This window comes from Vipera ursinii, assembly GCF_947247035.1.
Source record: "Vipera ursinii genome assembly, chromosome: Z".
Taxonomy (NCBI): domain Eukaryota; kingdom Metazoa; phylum Chordata; class Lepidosauria; order Squamata; family Viperidae; genus Vipera; species Vipera ursinii.
In genome coordinates, this window is record NC_139517.1 from 117,403,620 (window position 1) to 117,424,966 (window position 21,347).

Consider the following 21,347-nt stretch of genomic DNA (forward strand, 5'->3'; position numbering starts at 1 on the left):
GAAAACCCTATGGACAGTACCAAAAGGCAAAACGATATGACGCTGGAAGATGAGCCCCTCAGGTCGGAAGGCGTCCAATATGCTACTGGGGAAGAGCAGAGGGCTAGTACTAGTAGCGCCAGAAAGAATGAAGCGACTGGGCCAAAGCCGAAAGGACGCTCAGCTGTGGATGTGTCTGGTGGTGAAAGGAAAGTCCGATGCTGTAAAGATTTTTTCTCCATAGGAACCTGGAATGTAAGATCCATGAATCAAGGAAAACTGGACGTGGTCAAACAAGAGATGACAAGACTGAACATTGACATCTTAGGTATCAGCGAACTAAAATGGACAGGAATGGGTGAATTTAATTCAGATGACCATCAGGTATACTACTGTGGGCAAGAATCCTTCAGAAGAAATGGAGTAGCCTTCATAGTCAATAAAAGAGTAGGAAAAGCAATACTGGGATACAATCCTCAAAATGACAGAATGATCTCAGTTCGAATCCAAGGCAAACCATTCAATATCACAGTAGTCCAAGTCTATGCCCCAACCACCAGTGCTGAAGAGGATGAAATTGACCAGTTCTATGAAGCACTACAGCACCTTATAGAACTAACACCAAAAAATGATGTTCTTATCATCATGGGGGATTGGAATGCTAAAGTAGGAAGCCAAAAGATAACTGGAATAACAGGCAAGTTTGGCCTTGGAGTGCAAAATGAAGCAGGGCACAGGCTGATAGAATTCTGTCAAGAGAATACGATGGTCATAGCAAACACTCTTTTCCAACAACCCAAGAGACGGCTCTACACATGGACATCACCAGATGGCCAACACAGAAATCAGATTGACTATATGCTCTGCAGCCAAAGATGGAGAAGCTCTATACAGTCAGTAAAAACAAGACCAGGAGCTGACTGTGGCTCAGACCATGAGCTTCTCCTTGCAAAGTTTAGGCTTAAACTGAAGAAAGTAGGGAAAAGCACTAGGCCAGTCAGGTATGAATTAAATCATATCCCTGTTGAATATACAGTAGAGGTGACAAATAGATTTAAGGAATTAGATCTGATAGAGTGCCTGAAGAACTATGGACAGAGGTTCGTGACATTGTACAACAGGTAGCAACCAAAACCATCCCAAAGAAAAAGAAATGCAAGAAAGCAAAATGGCTGTCTGAGGAAGCTTTGCAAATAGCTGAGGAAAGGAGGGAAGCGAAAGGCAAGGGAGAAAAAGAAAGATACACCCAATTGAATGCAGAATTCCAGAGAATAGCTAGAAGAGATAAGAATGCCTTCTTAAATGAACAGTGCAAAGAAATAGAAGAAAACAATAGAATAGGGAGGACCAGAGATCTTTTCAAGAAAATTGGAGAAATGAAGGGAACGTTTAATGCAAAAATGGGCATGATAAAGGACCAAAATGGCAGGGACCTAACAGAGGCAGAAGAGATTAAGAAGAGGTGGCAAAATTACACAGAAGAACTATACAAGAATGAGCTTAACGTCCCTGATAATCACAATGAGGTGGTCACTGACCTCGAGCCAGACATCCTAGAATGTGAAGTGAAGTGGGCCTTAGAAAAGCTGAGCAACAACAAAGCTAGTGGAGGTGACAGTATTCCAGCTGAGCTATTCAAAATCTTAAAAGACAATGCAGTAAAAGTGCTACACTCAATTTGCCAGCAAATTTGGAAAACTCAACAGTGGCCACAGGATTGGAAAAGATCAGTTTACATTCCAATTCCTAAGAAAGGCAGTGCCAAAGAATGTTCAAACTATCGCACCATTGCACTCATTTCTCATGCTAGTAAAGTCATGCTTAAAATCCTACAAGCTAGACTTCAGCAGTATGTGGATCGAGAACTACCAGAAGTGCAGGCAGGATTTCGAAGAGGCAGAGGAACTAGAGATCAAATTGCCAACATACGCTGGATCATGGAGAAAGCTAGGGAGTTCCAGAAAAACATCTACTTCTGCTTCATTGACTATGCTAAAGCCTTTGATTGTGTGGATCATAACAAACTGTGGCAAGTTCTTAAAGAGATGGGAGTACCAGACCATCTTATTGGGCTCTTGAGAAACCTATATGCGGGTCAAGAAGCAACAGTGAGAACTGGACACGGAACCACTGATTGGTTCAAAATTGGGAAAGGAGTCCGGCAAGGCTGTATACTGTCGCCCTGCCTATTTAACTTATATGCAGAGCACATCATGAGAAAGGCAGGGCTAGATGAATCAAAAGTTGGAATTAAGATTGCCGGAAGAAATATCAACAACCTAAGATACGCAGATGATACCACTCTAATGGCAGAAAGTGAAGAAGAACTAAAGAGCCTCTTGTTGCAGGTGAAGAAGGAGAGTGCAAAACTTGGGTTGAAACTTAACATTAAGAAAACCAAGATCATGGCATCTGGCCCTCTCAATTCCTGGCAAATAGATGGGGAAGAAATGGAGGTAGTGACAGATTTTATTTTCCTGGGCTCCAAGATCACTGCAGATGGGGACTGTAGCCAAGAAATTAAAAGACGCTTGCTCCTGGGGAGGAAAGCCATGGCAAATCTAGACAGCACACTAAAAAGCAGAGACATCACCCTGTCAACAAAAGTGCGTATAGTCAAGGCTATGGTCTTTCCAGTTGCAATGTATGGTAGTGAAAGTTGGACCATAAGAAAGGCTGAGCGCCAAAGAATTGAGGCCTTTGAACTGTGGTGCTGGAGAAGACTCCTGCGAGTCCCTTGGACTGCAAGGCGATCAAACCGGTCAGTCCTAGAGGAGATCAATCCTGACTGCTCTTTAGAAGGCCAGATCCTGAAGCTAAAACTCAAGTACTTTGGCCACCTAATGAGAAGGAAGGACTCCCTGGAGAAGAGCCTAATGCTGGGGAAGATCGAGGGCAATAGAAGAAGGGGACGACAGAGAATGAGGTGGCTGGATGGAGTCACTGAAGCAGTAGGCGTGAGCTTAAATGGACTCCAGAAGATGGTAGAGGACAGGAAGGCCTGGAGGAATGTTGTCCATAGGGTCGCGATGGGTCGGACACGACTTCGCAGCTAACAACAACATAGACTTTATAATTTTAATAGCATTGTTTTACATCATTTGGAATATGGATGTCTAGAATATTCCTTGATTAATTGTGTCATGCAAAGACTACTTTTCAGAAGTCAGTATTTTAATATATAGATTAATTAATAATTAGATAGTAAGAACAGAATTCCTTAGGATGATTTATTATATTTGAATAAGATGATCAGGTAGCATGAGCCAAACAAATATCATTTTTGAGAACTTGAATTCCCCTTTTTAATAAAAGTTAATTTTTTAAGTACTCAGACAAGCTATGTGGGAGAAATACATTACTATTGTGTCATAATAATATAATTGTACTTATTTCTGAATGGCAACTATTGTTGTAAATCAACAATAATGCAATTTTTGCCTTAGATATAATAAGAACATTTTGTCATAACGGCTGGCTCCCAAGATTGCAAAATCTATCATATAGAATAGATGCAATTCATATTTGCACAATAGTTATTCATTTGCTTTAAAACATGAATATTGCAAATCTACTGCTTTTTTACACTATAATTGAGATGTTGTTAAAAAACTAACTTGTGAAGAAAAATAAGCATTTACAGGGCTTGATTATTTTAAAGTTTTAATGCCAGAGGTACTCAATGTGGTAATGAACCCAATGATTACTTTTATGTACTGAGGTGGGTCTCTGAATATACCTATTGAAGCATGTAAATAGAACATATAAAATGACTTAATGTACATGCAGTACATGTGATTTACACTCTAGTCTTTAGGATATATTACAGGAGCAAGTTCTACTGCATGTGTACCCACATTGTAGGTTCTACAATACATGTAGTAAGTTCAAACCCACACCCCAGTTTGCATATACTCTAGGTGACTACAGCATGTTCACTAATAAATGGATATTTTGCAAATAGACAGCATGTCATAGCAGTATCTTAATATGCTATTGATTTCATATCTGCATAGCTTAAGGTAACAGATTAATTTTTCAAAGTTTGATAAATTTTAAAGCAGTTTATCTCTTAATGGAGGTAACTTTGCTATAATATAGGGGAATATGCAGCACAGCTTATTAGCCATAGTTTACAAACTTTTAAACCATTGTATTCTCAACTAAAATAGAATTCAGAATATTTATACAAAAGAAATTCAGTGGATACTCTGAATTTTAAAAATATTTTTAATTTCTCCAGTACTTTTTATCAGGCTAGGCAATGATCATAATTATCAAAAAATTTGTGGTAAATTAATTCAGTTTTAGAAATGGAAAAGTTATGTTAGTAATGAATACATTTATGGCTGAGCAGAAAGTCTGCCTCTTCCCTTACCATATAGTACAGTACTTGAGCATTCTTTCAAATAAGCTGTTACTTAATGTCTATATTGTCAGGCACAAGCAACCAGTTCTACACATGAAGGGTTCAAATTATTTATTTATTTATTTATTTATTTATTTATTTATTTATTTATTTATTTATTTATTTATTTATTCGTTTTATATACTGCCCTACTCCCAAAGGACTCAGGGCGGTTTACAAGGCAAAATATGAAAACAATACAATATAAAATTAAAATTAAATTAAGTCTAGCCGCAAAAAATTTAAAATCACAATTTAAAAACATTAAACACCTCAGTCCAGACCAGATATCTCAAAGAGCCAGGTTTTTAAGTCCCGGCGAAATGAACGAAGGTCGGGGGCAGTCCGGAGTTCTGTTGGCAGTTGATTGCATAAGGCAGGCGCGCCCACTGAGAACGCCCTCCCACTGGGGATCGCCCGTTGGCAATCCTTGACCGGTGGTACCCTGAGGAGGCCCTCCCTGTGGGAGCGCACAGGACGATGGGAAATTGACGCTGGCAGCAGGTGCTCCCTCAGATAATATAAAGTAAATTGAATATACTTACTTTATTTTATTCTACCTATAATATAAGACTGCTTGCCTTCTTTTGAAACTAACAAATAAGATTCTGTGGAACCTGGTGAGAGGTCAGTCCGAGATCTTTTGTAGCTGTCCAGCACTCAAGGCTAACTCCTTACTTGATTCCTCCTCCATGTCTGGCTGATAGTTTCCCAATATCACCCCTCTCCCACAAAAGCCCCCCTTCCGTATCCATGTTGCCTACAGTGTCTGAGTTTTCATAGGAAATTCAGAGGAGCAATGTCACTTTAAAGGAATTGTCTGCCCCAAGTCTAGAATTTTCCCCAGCCAGTTGGTAAGATGCTACATATCCCTTGATGCCTGCCGCCATCCTAGGTCACCTAAAGTTTCACAGTATCCTCCTGGGTGGTGTCTTGAGGACACTTCCATGACCAGTTGTCTCACTATCATGGCAAAGCTACGGAAAGGTAATCCTCTCTTACAGTGATCTTATTAATTATCTTTGTAATTGTGGAGTGTGTGCATCTGGATCTCACCATTTGAGTTCTGAAATTCTGTCTCTTGCTTTTTAAGGAACAAAAAAGTTAGGTACTAAAGCTGGTGACTTGAGGGTCTAATAAATCCTTTCTGCAGATCTAAATAAGATCAACAGCTGATATTGGATATTTCTTCTTAGATGGAATTCTGGCCCAGCTTTCTATCAATGCTGCTTTGTTCCAATCCACATCTGCCAACAACTTGAAATCATTTATGCCTTCTTTGAGCTGCTGAATCTCGCAGCTGTCTGTCATGATTCATACTCAGAGTCTCTAAAGTGCCCCTTAATTCTGTCCATCAAGTTCTGGTAATTGTCCATGACCTGGTCATTTCCTTTTAGGATTGGCAGCAATCACTTAACTGCCAGCCCCTTTAGCAAGCTTAGCATGAAGAATACCCTTGTGCATTCTGTAGAGAATTCTTCAGTTCACCCTGAGCAATCAAGTTCTTATCTGCTTCTCTCTCAAAAGTTTCTGGCAAACCTCCATAGCAACACAGCAAAACTGGCTGTGCAGCTGGAATTGCTAGGGGTATTGGAGCAGCCAGAGTCGCTGGCAGTGGAATGTTCTTAACCTGCTTCTGAACTAGGTGAAGCACTATGGCCTCCCAAGTTCCTCACTTCGGTCTCTATCCCTTCCTGGTGCCATAGCGAGGCATCCACTATATTTTGAGCTGATTCCTTGGGTTTTGGCCACCCCAGTAAACTTTATCCTTTCCCCAGAAGAAAGGGAAATCTGGGAAGATTGATGTCAGGCACAAGCAACCAGATCCATGTGTAGAAGGTTCAAGTTGACTAATTTGTTCTAACTATAAAACAAGTATCTGCCAAGACTGCTTGCCTTCTCTTGAGAACTGACAAAAAAAGTTCCATGAAACCTGGGGGGGGGGGGTGTCGTCTGTGTGTGTGTGTGTGTGTGTGTGTGTGTGTGAGTGAGTGTGAGTGTCAGTCTTTTGCAGCTGTGCAACAACAACTACAGGCTAATTCTCTATACCTTGCCTGGCTTGATAGGTTCCCAGCAGTTTTGTAGAATTACATAAACTTCCAAGGATTCATCTCTGGTTCTTTAATCATGTTTTGGCAAACTTCAGTTTTAATCAGCTATAAAATTAAATCTTGTAAAACTTTCTGAAGTGTGTATATATATTATTCGGCATACAGTCTATTTGTTTAGGAGGAAAATTCTCAGATCTGAGCTGACTCCCAGGTTGTTAAAAAAGTCATGACTGTATATAAACATTACTCAACATGTCTAATTATCTACAGGTAGTCCTCGACTTACAACTGGCTGCTTAGTGACTGTTCAAATTTATGATGGACCTATTTTGGAACTATTTATGATCCAGTTCAAGAGTTCCAATGATTGGACTTCTATAGTCACATGACCAAACTTTGGGTGCTTGGCAACAAGGCTGTATTTAAACCTATTTGCAGCTTTAAATAGTCATAAGACCTTGTTTTATACCAGATTTGCCAAAAACTGGCACTTCCTGTTTTTGGAAAAATCATGCCCATGGCAAACCATGGATTTGCTTTAAGTCTTTTGTAAAAAAAAGGCTATAAAATTAAGTCAGTAAATTAAGTCAGTCCTGTGAGCAATCTGTTTTATGAGCCTAATAACTTTCAACCATCTACTACAATCAAATGTCAAGGACTACCTATATTCATTTGTAAATGCCACGTTTCCATGGAATTAGCTGGGCAGTTCATCAGTTCACACTGTCGTGAAGCAACAGTGTGGTAGTTCTTCAAAATTTTGACTTTCCAGTTAATTCATATCTAACAATCTGTTGCCAAATTGCATAGACAAGGTGAGCCCTCTACATTCCTGCCCCAAGTTATATCTGACATGCTCCAAATTAATGCAGCATGTGCTAAATGAACTGTCTTTTTAGCATATTAAAAATTTATGTATTGGAAAAATAAGTGCTGCTACCAATGAGGGGATTAATTTTTCCCCACAAGATATATAAATCAGATGGTTTTTTTTTAACAAACTTTGTTTCAACATAATTATACGGGGTCTGTTGCTATTTTCATCTGTATAGAAAATAAATTATGGTGGTTTGTTTTGCAGCTTAGGTGATCTGTATAGTTCTCTTTGAGGAATCAAAAAGCAAACAGCTCATGACTTCTGATCAGGACACTAAAGTTGTGGCTGAACCGCAGGTGCAGCAAGTGCAAGAAGTTAAGGATAGTTTTCATCTGGTGAGTATTGAGATTATCTTGACTAGTGGGAACTTACAAACATAATTAATTAGGCACTGTGTTTTATGCTGTGAAGTACATTTTTGTGTTTGGTAATTTGTCAAACTATTTTACAAATTCCATTTATAGCAAATAATCTTCTCATGCCACTATAACATTTTTTCAGATTTTAGTTATGCCAACTAATACTAACTCAAATGAAGAATTTACATAATTGATATTGTCAGTAACAATGGCTAGCGGATTATTCTTTTTATGGTTTCACCTTCAAATCCCAGCAGCTCTGAAAGCATTGTTAGATGCCAAGAATGGTAGGGTTTATGTTTTAGCAAAATGTTTACTCCAGAACAATGGTATTAGTCTAGATTGAAAAATGTGCTGTGATATATTATATTGACAATTTACAATATGTACACAGTTTCCTGCTGCTACACAAAAGCTTTTTAAAGTATGATTCTCTACTAAGAAATGGTTCATTGGTTCTTCTGGGAAAATTAGTTTCTACAAAATGACATATAAAAATGAAAATGGGATTTTTTTACAATATTGCATTTATTTAATATACGTATCTATTACTATCATTCATTAGGTTTGTAAGATTTCTTTTTTGTGTTTAAATTAGTAGCAGAGAAGATAGGCAGTTCATTTACCAAATCTCAACAAGGGAAGGAGATATTGGATGAGATTTTGTAGAGGCAGAACTCCAAAGTTAATTTCCCTGTACAGTGAAATTGTGAAAATGGCTTACACAATATAATTCTTTGTACCAAATCCCAATGAAAAAAGAACATCCATGTGAGCAAAATTTGTGTGATCAACGTTTTAGCCTTTATTTAAATGATGATGATGATGGTAATGATGTTGGAAGGGACCTTGGAGGTCATCTAGTCCAACGCCCTGCTCAGGCAGAAAACCTTATACCATTTCAGACAAATGGCTGTCCAGTCTCTTCTTAAAAACTTCCAGTGTTGGAGCATTCACCACCTCTGGAGGCAGGTTGTTCCACTGGTTAATTGTTGTAACTGTCAGGAAGTTTCTCCTTAATTCTAGGTTGCTTCTCTCCTTGATTAGTTTCCATCCATTGCTTCTTGTCCTGCCTGTTGTAATAAAATGTGTATTTTAATCAAACAGCAAGAATAGGGTGTCAATTACATTTCTCTAAGGTATCTCTTTAATTTGAATCTTACTTCATCCATTTTAAAAAAATTTGGAATCAACTTGAATTATCCCACAGGCATCTAAATTGGTATTGAAGCCATATCAGATGTTATCTAAATTGCTGTTAACAATGAAAAGCATAATTTTCATATCAGTGTACCAGTACAAATATTGCATTTCACTGCCACAGAAATTAAAGAGGATTTAAGGTTATGATTAGATTTTCATACTGATTTCAGTAGACTTAAATTTCATAAATATACCCTAAATCATTTTTTTGGCTTCTGAATTGATGGACATTGTTCATTTGTGTATTTAAGGCAATCAATTGAATTGTACTATTATATATAACCAAATACAGACATGGTCCAGGTGTAAGGGCTTATGCAGGTTTTGTTTCAGAACTTAAAACAGATCAATCGATTCAAAATACAGGAACATTTCATGTTTTGTTTATTTTTTGTTTATTAAATTTATATGCTGCCCATCTTGCTGTCCAAAGCGATTCTGCTTGGAATCTACTTGCCCAAAGAAACTTGAATATTTTAATGTTCCAACATAGAAAAATATAACAATGTTCAGGATAACTTTAGTTGCTTTTTTAAAATAAAAGTATCTTGGCCATTTTTTTTTAGTTTGGCTAGTAGAAAGTTCATTTCTTAGAAAAACAATGGAGCAAGAACTTATTTTAAGTTCATATTGTTCCCTTTGGGAAACACACAGAATGGAACAAATTTTTCTCACACACTTGTAGAAAAATTCCAGAACATTTCAGGTGCTTTCTTTAAGCTTTAAAATATTTCTATGGCTTATCCATATCTGTTTTAAGTAAAGGCTGTTAAAAGTTTTTGGTTCCCTTTTTGAAGTGAGTCAAAAAAAGAAGATGATATTTTTGGCTTGGATGTTTTTCCCCCTTTTTTTAATTTTTCCTTTTTAAGGCTATAGTAACGGTGGAGTTTTATTTAAGAATATGTTATGCTTTCTTGCTTTAATTTGTAGGCCATGTGTGTTGTGGGGAAAATTGAATTTCTTCCCCCCTCCCAACAAAATATATTGAATTGAGTGCTCTTAAGTTAATTCCGTACTGTATTAAAGTAATGTGCATATACAATGTATATCAGTGGCTTCAGAATTCAGCAAGCACGTCTCTGGCTTTTTGACAACATTCTTGTAAGGGGAAACTGCTGAGGTTCCTAACTTACTCCCTCCTCTCGTACAATACAGTACAAGCCCCCCAAATACTTAAAGGGGTAAATTTCTCAGTGCAAAACGCCTTGTATGTATAATATACTAAGGCATTTCTCAGAAACTGAGCTTAATGTTGAGTGGCAATAGCACATGAGCCCCCTGCACTGTTTAAACAGTACTATTTTTGGCATCTGGGTGTTGGCTTGTCTCCCCAGCAGTTTTAAAGCGAAGTGGTTGTAAGCAGAAAAGAGCTTACAGCTCTGGGACCTGCAGAGGAGAACTTAAAATGGGCTGCTGTTTCTCTAAGGAACCAAATAACAGCCCTGATGAGAAAATGAGTCTGCTGCAGAAAAGTATAGAAGAGGAAACCTCTGAAAATAGGATAAGTAAAACTTTAACTTCGGCTTTAGAGGCTAAGGGAAAAACGGGATTGCACGTAATCCAACAAGAGGAAGGTTGTCTAGAACCTACCGTTTATAATGACTGCATAGAATCAATTAAACATCCTTCAGTCCACCGTGTGGGGTTTGCCGGGAACATTTCCAGTAGGCAATTTAAGCCTCATTGGTTTAATACCGAAAGGGATTTGAACATGTGTGATCCTTTATCAGAAACCGAATTAACAGATGGGATTAATGATAAAAAGCTAACAGAAAAAAGCAGTCATAATAATCAGTTCGTGAATAATGTAAGCAGCCATCATATTAATAGTAATAGTGGAAGTGAATTGATTCTCTCTGAAAAGCAATGGCATTCATTTGAAAATACTTCCGTTTTGTGTGCACCAATGGCTTTAAATAAAGGAAGTTTGTTCACAAAAGCTCTAAATGCATATAGTATAATGAGCAACAGTTTCATGACACAAGCTGAAATGAAGACTGTTGAAGATAACGATGCAGTTTCAAGTAGAATGGATAAGGAAAGAGCAGCTTTGACCTCTGTATGCTTTGACATAGACAGACATCACAGGAATGCCAAAGATGAATTCTATAGTATTTGTATCATTGATGATGATATGAGAAGTGAAGAAAGGCAAACAATCACTGACGAAGAGTCTGTTACAATTGTACAACCATCAGCTATTCAGGAGGGCTGCAGTTTGACATGTCCCATAGAAGAGAAGGAAGAACTTTTCGTTCAGGAAGCAGAGCGTGTGCCAGTTAAAATCAGCCTTCTGAAAGATGCTAATCTGATGAACAATAATACGGTGCGAGAAAGTGAGAAGGAAAAAGACCCTCCCCTTGGTTTGGTGAGTGAGGGTTATAGGTTAAATACTGAAAGCCGAGCAACACGTGGTGTAGAGACGCAGGCACGTGCTGAAGAAGGCCCTCAAAATAGAACTTGGGAAATGGATATGCTTAATAGTAGAATCATTTTGAATGAATCAGATTGTGAACACAATTATTCAGTACCTGTGGAGGAAGGCATAGACGTGAACTCTTTGCAATTAACAAAGTTAGCGTGTAAATGCCGTTCCAGCCCTGATGATGGCATTAGCAGTGATATTGAAGTGAATTTTGAACATAATGAAAATCAAACCATTGATGCAGAATATTGTAAATGTTTGTTATCGAAGCCACTGCTTCCATCAGAATGTAGTAATGCAACCATTGATTCAGTTTTTGTAAGACAAACTACTATAGAAGCTGTAAGGCAAGGAAATAGGCAAAAATCAGAAAACAAACAAAAGTGTTTAAGGAATGTGAATGAATTTCAGACAATTTCTGATTGCAGCAATGAGGAAATATCAGATATTTCTAAACACAATAATCTACAGAATCTCTTGAAATATGAAATAGTTTCCCATCAAGAAGCTTCATGCAGTCCTGAAAACCTGATTAAAAATGCTATTGTCATGCTTTCAGCATCAAATGATTTAGTTTCTGGAGCAGAACAAACTCGTGTGCCAGAGTTTAGCAGTAATGAAGATTGCAACTCTGTAAAAACTGGTCAGCAACTCCAATCTCAAATAAATAGTGTACCTTCAGAAAACTCTGATTTGAGAAGAGATCTGCTGGAGGACAAGGCGACTACCAGTTTTTCAGACCTATTCAACATAAATGTTGAAGGTGAGAACATTGAAAAAGAAAATGGCTTTCAAGATCAAACCCAGCAAGATTTCTTAAAAAGCAGCAGTAAAACATATGAATATTTCTGTGCACTTAATAAAGACAGTCATTGCTCCATCTCTTTGGCACCTTCTAATTCAAATGAGTTGGATTTGGATAGGAAACAGTCAAAGGCATGGAGCAAATATATATTTTGTAGGCCTGAAGAAAACCTTGTAAATGGAACCCAGGAGACACTATTTAATGAAGTAGAATCTGAAGATTCTGATGGTTCCAATATTAGTTTTAGTTGCATATTAAATACCAGTAATAATTCACCAGAAATGCATAGTGTATCTCCAGAAGGACAAGAGATGCTTGCAGATCTGAAAGCTTCTAGAAATCTGCAGACTTACATATCTAACATCCAGTTTGAAACCAAGAGGTTTCCTGCATCTGATTTAATAGCAACAGAATGCAAAGAAACGTCTAGTAATTTAAATGAAAAAAGTTCAGACATTTATAAAAATAGCTCTTCACTTGAACAAAGTAAAATGACAACTATATGCCCACGTGATCGCTTGATTTCTAGATTTTCTGTTCATTATGAAAATTTATTAAAAGAAAAAACAGAGAACTCTGCTTTTAAAGATAACCATGACGATGAATCAAAAACCAAGATAGAAAGTTCTTCTAAAGCAAGGCCTAAAGGCAATGTGACCTGTGGTTTGGAAACTTATGAAGATGCAGGTATGAGTTTTATTGACCCCGGACAAGAAGATAAGTATGCGGCTATTCCTTCCTATGAAATACCTATTTTCTCTGATAACAAACAAGAATCTGAACAGGACAGTTCAAACAATGTTTTTGAGCTGATGGAAGATATATTAAAGGACTCTGATAATACGCAAAAACTATATCTAAGAGATTCACAAGGTGACGCTGCGTATCCGGTTTGTCATTCTACTGAAATAAATAGATTGTTTTCAGCCACTGATTTTACATGTGGTCAGGAATGTATGAGCTATCTGTGGATCGATTCTTTTAACAAAGCTGAAAAGGCATGTCTGTCAGCTGGCACAATGCAAAATCAAGCTGGAGATCTGAGAGTTTCTCCTTTTCATATGGAAAAATATCCTTATCATTTGTTAATGAAAGAAAAGAGTGCTATTTGGGGATGGCAAGAGAGAGATGAAGAATGCGTAAGTTATTGTAACTTCATTCATGAACTTTCTTAGAAAACCCAATACAAATAGTCCTCGACTTAAAATAGTTAGTGACTGTTCAAAGTTACAGTGAACTGAAAAAGCACTGAAAAAATTACTTATGACCATTTTATATATTTACAACTATTGCAGCTTCTGCACAGTCATGTAATCAAGATTTAGATGTTTGGCAACTGATTCATATTTATGACAATTGCAGTGTCCTGGGTTTATGTGATCACCTTTTGTAAACATCTGACAAAGCAAAGGCAATGGGGAAGCCAAATTCACTTAACCATGTTACTAACTTGACACCTGCGGTGATTCACTTATCTGTGGCAAGAAAGGTCATAAAATGGGACAAAAGCCACTTAACAAATGTCTCACTTAGCAACAGAAATTTTGGGCTCCATTGTGATTGTAAGTCGAGGACTACCTGTACATGGTTTGAAACTTAACTTGAAGATTTTAATTTGACAAAGGTTTACCTAAACATCCTGTGGCTTGGATCTAGAGGTGCCTATTTGTTTATTGTACATTACTAATGCTTTCCTGCAAAAATGTTCTTGAGTTCCTTTAATGTTGCAGTTTCTTCGTGGCCTGTCCCATTCTGTGAGAACATAGGAGGCTGCAATTGGCCCTATTGCAAGAGCAAACTTCTTCTCTTGTTTTGTAGAATCAATTCATTGTTGTAGTTTTCTAATCTTCTCCTGAGGCTTAAGCCAGGAATGTCACTCCTCCACCACCATTGGACAGGAAATGAAATTAAAATTGAGATACTTTGAGAAATACAATTTAAATTAGTGTTAACTTGACAGAATAATAATATGTATTACATAATTCTGCAAAATATACAGAAAAGTGTGGTGTATATAATGCCCAAATGTCAAAGTTAGTACAGTGTTTAGAAGTAGCACCTAGCCACCTTGTTGAAATAAAGGAACAATGAGAAAATTTTTAAGTTTATTGGACAACCTGTTGCTAAACACATGGGTTTGTCTTCCTTTTTAAAAAGATATGAGTTTTTTTGTTAACTATTAATGTACTCTCAAGATTCATTTTTCATTACTGAGATCCAGATGCAGGAATATCAATCAAGAACACACATATATTGCCTCAATTGGATTTGTAACCAAACATGTTTTAATATGAGAATTGAATATTGCCATTGTTTAAAAATGATCAGGCACTGAGGGACTGAATTTTGTAGTATTAATTGTTGGCAGAGCTAACCATTTATCTTCATAAAATATTATGCTACATATCTTATGCATCCTTTTGTCTTTATTTGGCAAGGAGATGCAATACCTAATGATTTAAATGCAGTGTATTGTTCCTTTTAAAAATGTTCTCAGGCATATCTCTTTTACAGCTAGTGCAATTAAAACTAATTCCTTAAGGGAATTATTTAATTAAAAGGACGGTTTATAATATAAACATTTAAATAGCTTTTTAAATATGAATTTCTATATCTAGTTAAATTATAAGATAATACGTTAACTTGGAGAACTATAAACCTAAAGGATCTCAATAGTTCTAATGTAAATTTTATTTAAGACTTTTAACCATGCATATTATAATTTGTTGACTTAATTATCATTGGCTAGACTTGGACTTACAAACTACATAACCACTTAGGATTATGTGATTCAAACATTGTCCTGAGTTGTTAACCATAGTTATGCAACCTAATGGTTGGGCTTACATATTAAACACACTAAAAATAGACAATAGCGTATTCAAATTTAAGTTCAAAACTCTTCCTCTTTTCTTCACCAGTTAAGTGGCTCTAAAATAGCAATGATCTGTATCTATACATCGGCTTTAACTTTAGAGGTTTACTATAACAATATATTATTGCTTTTGATTTTTCTATTGATTATGCTTTTTATATGGCTCCCTTGTCCTCTGCTGCCTTTATTATGAGTTGATGAGGATATTGACACTAATCTTACAAAGTTCTCAATGACTTAGATCTACTTTTTTGTCATAAATAAGAATGTTACTATTCTTTTTCTTGTTCCTCCAAAGCTTGCTCATGGGAACTGTAAGGATACACAGCATGTTACGGGAATAAGTTGTGCAAAGAGGTTAAAGTGAACATTGGTTGAAATCCATCTCTTTACATAGGAACAAATTGGAACAAATTTAAGCTAGCGAATATAGTGTTTTTCATAATAAAGAAATATAAACATGAGATGCTTATGATTTAGACTTAAGCAAAGTGAATTCAACTAAACATTCAAGGTCTTTATAGGAAGTCTCTTTTTAAAAAAAGTGTGTCTTTTCAACTCATATTGTGTAGTTCATATAAAGGCAACTTACAATAATTTATTTTTTAATGAGATAAATGCTGCTGTGTGTATATCTGTATGTGTGTATCTATGCAGTTAATGAACACACCTGTTCTGAGTATGCATTATGTATTACAGGAGCCAGCCAAGGTTTCAGAATTAAATCCTAATGCAAAAGTGTGGGGGAATCACATGGTACATGTGGAAGCAAGTGGTACTGAAGGTGGTGTGAACAAACCCTGGGAAGAAATAACAGATCACCCGCCAGATTCCATTAAAGAAGGTAGAAGAAATCTGTTTTGAAATACCACATTTTTACCAATACTAAAGCTAACTATTTCTGTTTATATAACGCTTTACTTGTACAAACAGTTTTCCTTTCTTCAGTTAACAAGATACCTCATACCTCCTCCCAGTCCCACTTTCTTCTCTGTTTTTATTACAATCTAATGAAACCAACATTTGCTAACCAGCATGCTCCTCTTAGCTAACCTCTTTCTTTCCCTTCCCACACATCCCCATGCCCTAACCCAAAGGATATGTTTGTACATACCCTGTCCTAGTCGTTCAATTTAAAAAATAATTACTTAAAAATTAATTAATCCACCCTTAAAACATAATAGAGGCACCAAGTAATGGCTTAGCTTGAGGAAAGAAGAAAAGTTGTTTGCCAGCAGCAGTCGTGCATACACAAGTAACAAATCATTGCATATTTCTTGCAGGTTTCATTGAGAGAAACTTACAGTAATTATAGCAAATAACAGCAATCCCTTCCAGCAGTTAGTCAGAGTATGAAACTTTTGATGTCTAAGTCACAGCAAATGAAGTATATTTTTGTGACTCTTATAGTTTTCTCCACAGCATTAGAGGCCAATGGTGATGGTGACAAAAAACACCAGAACGAATCGTTAACAAAACATCAAGAACCATCACTATCTGTTCCATTATCAAATCAAACAGATATGAACCCTTTGGCTCTAGATCATGCAGAGTACGAAACTGTACATGAAAATACTGAGACAGGTATGGAAAAGGTCCTTGCTCATTCTTAAAGCTGTTTAGTTTTCTGGTTTATAGAATGATCTTCAGGAAATTTGCACATCCTAGCTACTGAAGAAACATACCTGAGCAGGACTGAACAGTAGGCATTGTTACAGATGTGCCTATATGAACAACAGCTGTGACTATTAAATCCAGAACACAGGATGAAATAGGAAATGCAGAGTAATAATTTTATCAGCAAACCCGTATGTGTGTGAATCATCTAATTGGAATTGTTGCTTGTCTTTTTAGAATTGTCCTGCTTACATACAGTTTGCTTCTTGTCATCTTCCATTTCAGTATCAAGCTGAGTGCACAACTATAATATTTTAAAAATGTAACATCCCACACACCCCTTTCAGCTTAACACAGAGCCACACAGAATCAAACCAGGTTGAAAGGTTTGCCTTATAGACAATATTGGGAATTTGGATTTCTGATGATAAATATGAATGAAGTTATGGATCTACATATTATGTTACACTATTAATTTCAGTTATACAGTGAATTCATACCTTCAACAGGCTTATGCACTTCAAAAATTCAGTTCCAAGAAAAATTGAACAGGGTGATATTGTCATGGCCCAAACACCAGGAAAGATCCAGAGTTTCTTCTAAGCAGTTTCCTTTATTGATTCTCATCCACAGATAGAAATCTTGCCAAACTAAAGGAAACTATTTGCATCCTTAAGATATATTTTGTGGATACTTTTAAGGAGGAGCTGTCCTGACCTCCTCCTTCCCAACCAAACTATCTAAAATTTGCTTCTCTCACAGGAATCCAGTTCTATATAACTACCCAGAGTCACCCAGAGATGGGTGGCATATAAATTTAATAAACACATATCATGCAGAGTTTCTTTTAAATTGAATGTTTTGCATTTGATGGTCATAGGAAAAAAAGATTATGTAAGACATTGGTACGTTCTCACTCCTCTACCAACATTTGCATATTTTCTGGCCTCTTTAGACACAGTGAAGATGAAGACAAAAATCATAAACACAACCTTATTGTAACCGTTGAGCAAATGTAGCTTATGTAGTCATTTTAACTCTCTTATACAGTAGTTGGAAAATATTTTTGTGTGATGGAACCATTGCCTGAAGGAGAGGAGGTCCTGATTTTGGGGAGGGGGGAGACACACCAGTTTAGAATGCATTTGGGGGAGGAAACATTTGAAGTCAAACCTTTAAGTCTATATCTGTTATTTCTCAACAATAAAGAAACCTATTTGACCCATTCTCAGAATTATTCTGGTTGTTTGCACCTGGTATTTCTGGATGCTTATATACCATGTGTTCTAAACTTATTTTGAAAGAGTGGTGTTCTTACCAACATGTGTAATTTTCATTTGATGGGGTTATTTTTGAACTTCTGATTTGTTCACAAACCATGAAATGCAGTTAATTGGAAGTGCGCCTAGCTTCGACATTCCCTTGGTGTAGTAAAAAGTCAAGTTCTTCCTCATCATTGAGGTCTACTGAATTGGCAGAATTACTGCTTTAGCTTGGTTTGAACCATATATGTATTTATTTCCACATGGAGAAGCTGGGAAATGTGAATAAATAAACATGCCCAATGACTTTGCATAAACTGGAGGTCTGTATAAAAGGAATGTAAATAAAAAATCTTGCAGTGAGTAATAGCAATAACATGCTTGTAGTTTGAGTTCTCATACCATAAGCATTTGCTCCACTGAAGTTTTTGTCATTCTATAAGCTGCAGCTCTATAAAGTAAGTATAAGCCCATCATGTTTGTAAGTCATATCGGTTGCAAAACTGACCACCTACATGACCAACTCGATTATAGAACCTTTTTTTGCATCTGTCAGAACTTAGGAACTGGGTCATAAATACATCTGAGGAGGTCCATCATAACTTCAGATGATCACTCAGTGGCCAGTCATAAGTCAAGGACCACCCATAGTGTCAAATAATATGCACAATACTAGCTATGTTGCTTTAAAATTATAATGTTTTCCTTAACCGTTAGAAATAGTTAAAGCAAACAAATACTTTTTTCAATCATATGGAACATTCAAATTTCAGGTGCTGTTACTAGGATGGATGGATGGATGGATGGATAAATAGATAACCTTTATTGTCATTTTTTACTGTGGGCACAATGGTACAGATTAAAAATGAAATTTAGTTGCTCTCAAAATGTACACATACATAACACACGTACAAACATAGTATGTACAACATATAGACCTACACTCTTACATATAAGTAACATGTAAATATTAATCACTGTCCATCTTGAATACATAACAGAAGGAGGAAACTTTAGAGTTCACAAGGTTAATTTATAGTGTTATATATACTATGTATTAAAAGATGCAAAACAGTAATAGCTGCCTATTGGAAGCCCTTGATTGTTTTCAGATGCATAACACCAGCCTTAATTCAAAAAGTTACTTATTTTTTATGTGTAAATGATTTCTTACAGCTTGTTAATTTGGGAAAAAAATCAGATATGTATTAACTCTTAAATATATTTTTGTTCATTGTTCAGTTTAGGTAATTTCTCTTTTATCTAATATTTCTAAAATCCATGATTACCCTTCTAAATGTAACTTAACACCATTGATTTCATCTGCTTAGAATCAGAAGTCTTGGCTTATCTCAAAAACCTGAACCAGTTTAGGTTAATGCTTAGATAGGAATTTCCTGGTGAGTCTGAGTAGGAAGTTTAAAAAGAAGAACAGTGGTAAACAATTTCTATACTGATTTTTTTAAAAAAACCTGTATGGATTTGACCATGTAATGTGAACACCACATCCCATAGTAGTAGACTGTTTAGGCCAGTATTTTTCAACCATAGCAATTTAAGATGGGTGAACTTTATGCCCCAGAATTCCAGCCATTATATACTGGCGAATTCTGGGAGTTGAAGTCCACCCATGTTAAAATTGCCAAGATTGAAAAATCCTGATCTAGGCTCATCACTTGCTACTTTTATGAAGAATTATATACCTTTTTTCCCCTTTGTTTCTTGTTTTCCATTCTAGGGAGTAAAGAACATCTTCGGCCAGAAGGTCAGGAAGATTTACGTGAAGTGCTTAAAAAAACACTGGAGTTCTGCTTATCAAGGTAAGTATATAAATGGATATAATATAGTCAAGCCTGATGTTATTGCTAATAAGGGGACAGATTAAATGTTAATTAGAGTGGAATAGGCAATATAATTAATTATGAATGCCATAACCAATATGTTAGCCTCTGGACTGCATAGAAATTCATGATCGGGCAGGGATATATTTATATGCTAATTTTATAGCTTGAAATTCAGAAAGGATTGGGAAGGAATGAAAATTCAATAGTGAACATTTTATTTTCCTTAATTGTTTATCTTATTTCCACAACTGAATCACAAAAGATAAAATGCAATTATACAAGTTGCCGGTCATTTGCTAGGTATTTCATGGGCTCTCTATTACAGGAAGGTTTGTTATTTCAGTAGTTTAGGAGAACTAATTGTTGAGAATAGGTGCAAATCAATTGTGTGCTGTCCTCTGCACTAAAAAGGAATGTTTCGATATTGGCACCTTATTTTGCTTATCATTAAATGTAAAGCGCACATTTACACTTGGAACTCTTGTATAGAGTAAATTATATAGCAGTAATTTTTCAAAACTCACCACATGATCTGATTACTGTTAGTCTTTAACATAAAGCTATAGCTTTAAACTAAATTTAATGAAGCTAATATAATCCACATGCTGCCTTCGTGACTGGCTAGAAGTTTGGCATATCACACAACTTTTTTTTTCTGTCTACCTGGATACTGCTTTTTCATATAAAGGGATACTTTGGTCTTTCTGTGTCAAATGGTTCAAGAAAAGCAGGACTTGACAATCTAAGAGGCAAGGACAACAAGTTTGGCTGTAATTTTGTAAGAAATGAAGTGTTTTAAAGTAAAAGACTATCTTAATATTTAGGAATAATCTTAAAGGGCAATGCAACCAACACTGCTAGGAATTGCATGGAGAGTTAATTTTGTACTATTTTTTTCTTTTTTTTTTCTTCTACAGAGAGAATCTTGCCAGTGACATGTACCTTATATCTCAAATGGACAGTGATCAGTATGTGCCAATAATAACAGTAGCTAATCTTGATCACATCAAAAAGTTGAGCACAGATATGGATTTGATTGTCGAAGTGCTGCGATGTAAGTAAGGGCAAATTATGCATTATTTTGCACCGTTCTTTAGAATAAGAGAGCTTAGTTGAGATGGACAAGGTTAAAACTCATTTTTATTCCCTTAAGAAGCAATGTATCTTAAAATGATAATACCATTTTTTCGTAGGAGAGCTTTATAGAATATTAAGTTTTTTTATTTTAAACAGCAAGTAAGTCTTTTTATACAGGCAACCCTTGACTTATTGGGACTGGAAAATTTGTTGTTAAGTGTTACGGATATTAAGGGAGGTATCATGTGACCACACCTGACTTTATGACCATATGTCACGGTCATTAAACAAATCACCATACCCATTAATTGAAACATAACATGATTGCAATTTGAGACCTTCCTTTCCATCTTCCCATTAACTTTGCTTTGTGACTCTAGAATTCTGCAGTCATCACAAATCTAAGTTGATTGCCAGTGCCCAAATCCTGGTCATGTGATCACTCATCCTAAGTATGAGGATCAATGATAAGTCATTTATTTCAGTGCTTTGAACAGTCACTAAAGGAATGATCATAAGTCAAGAACTGCCTATATATATATTCACTAACCTGAGTCAGGCTTAA

At 36.2% G+C, this 21,347-nt stretch overlaps 1 protein-coding gene across 11 annotated transcripts in view; it reads left to right on the top strand.

The window, feature by feature from the left end:
* LARP4B (La ribonucleoprotein 4B) overlaps positions 1 to 21,347 on the top strand; it is a 54,251-nt gene that overhangs the window by 17,738 nt on the left and 15,166 nt on the right. For 8 of the 11 annotated variants that reach the window (XM_083377880.1, XM_083377888.1, XM_083377890.1 and 5 more), the window contains 5 exons: positions 7,520 to 7,650; positions 15,682 to 15,826; positions 16,405 to 16,566; positions 19,600 to 19,681; positions 20,623 to 20,759. In XM_083377880.1, coding sequence (XP_083234006.1) covers positions 7,570 to 7,650; positions 15,682 to 15,826; positions 16,405 to 16,566; positions 19,600 to 19,681; positions 20,623 to 20,759 — 607 coding nt within the window. In that variant the 5' untranslated portion in view covers positions 7,520 to 7,569. The remainder of the gene's footprint in view (positions 1 to 7,519; positions 7,651 to 15,681; positions 15,827 to 16,404; positions 16,567 to 19,599; positions 19,682 to 20,622; positions 20,760 to 21,347) is intronic. The other 3 variants (XM_083377887.1, XM_083377882.1, XM_083377889.1) reach the window with 2 other exon arrangements.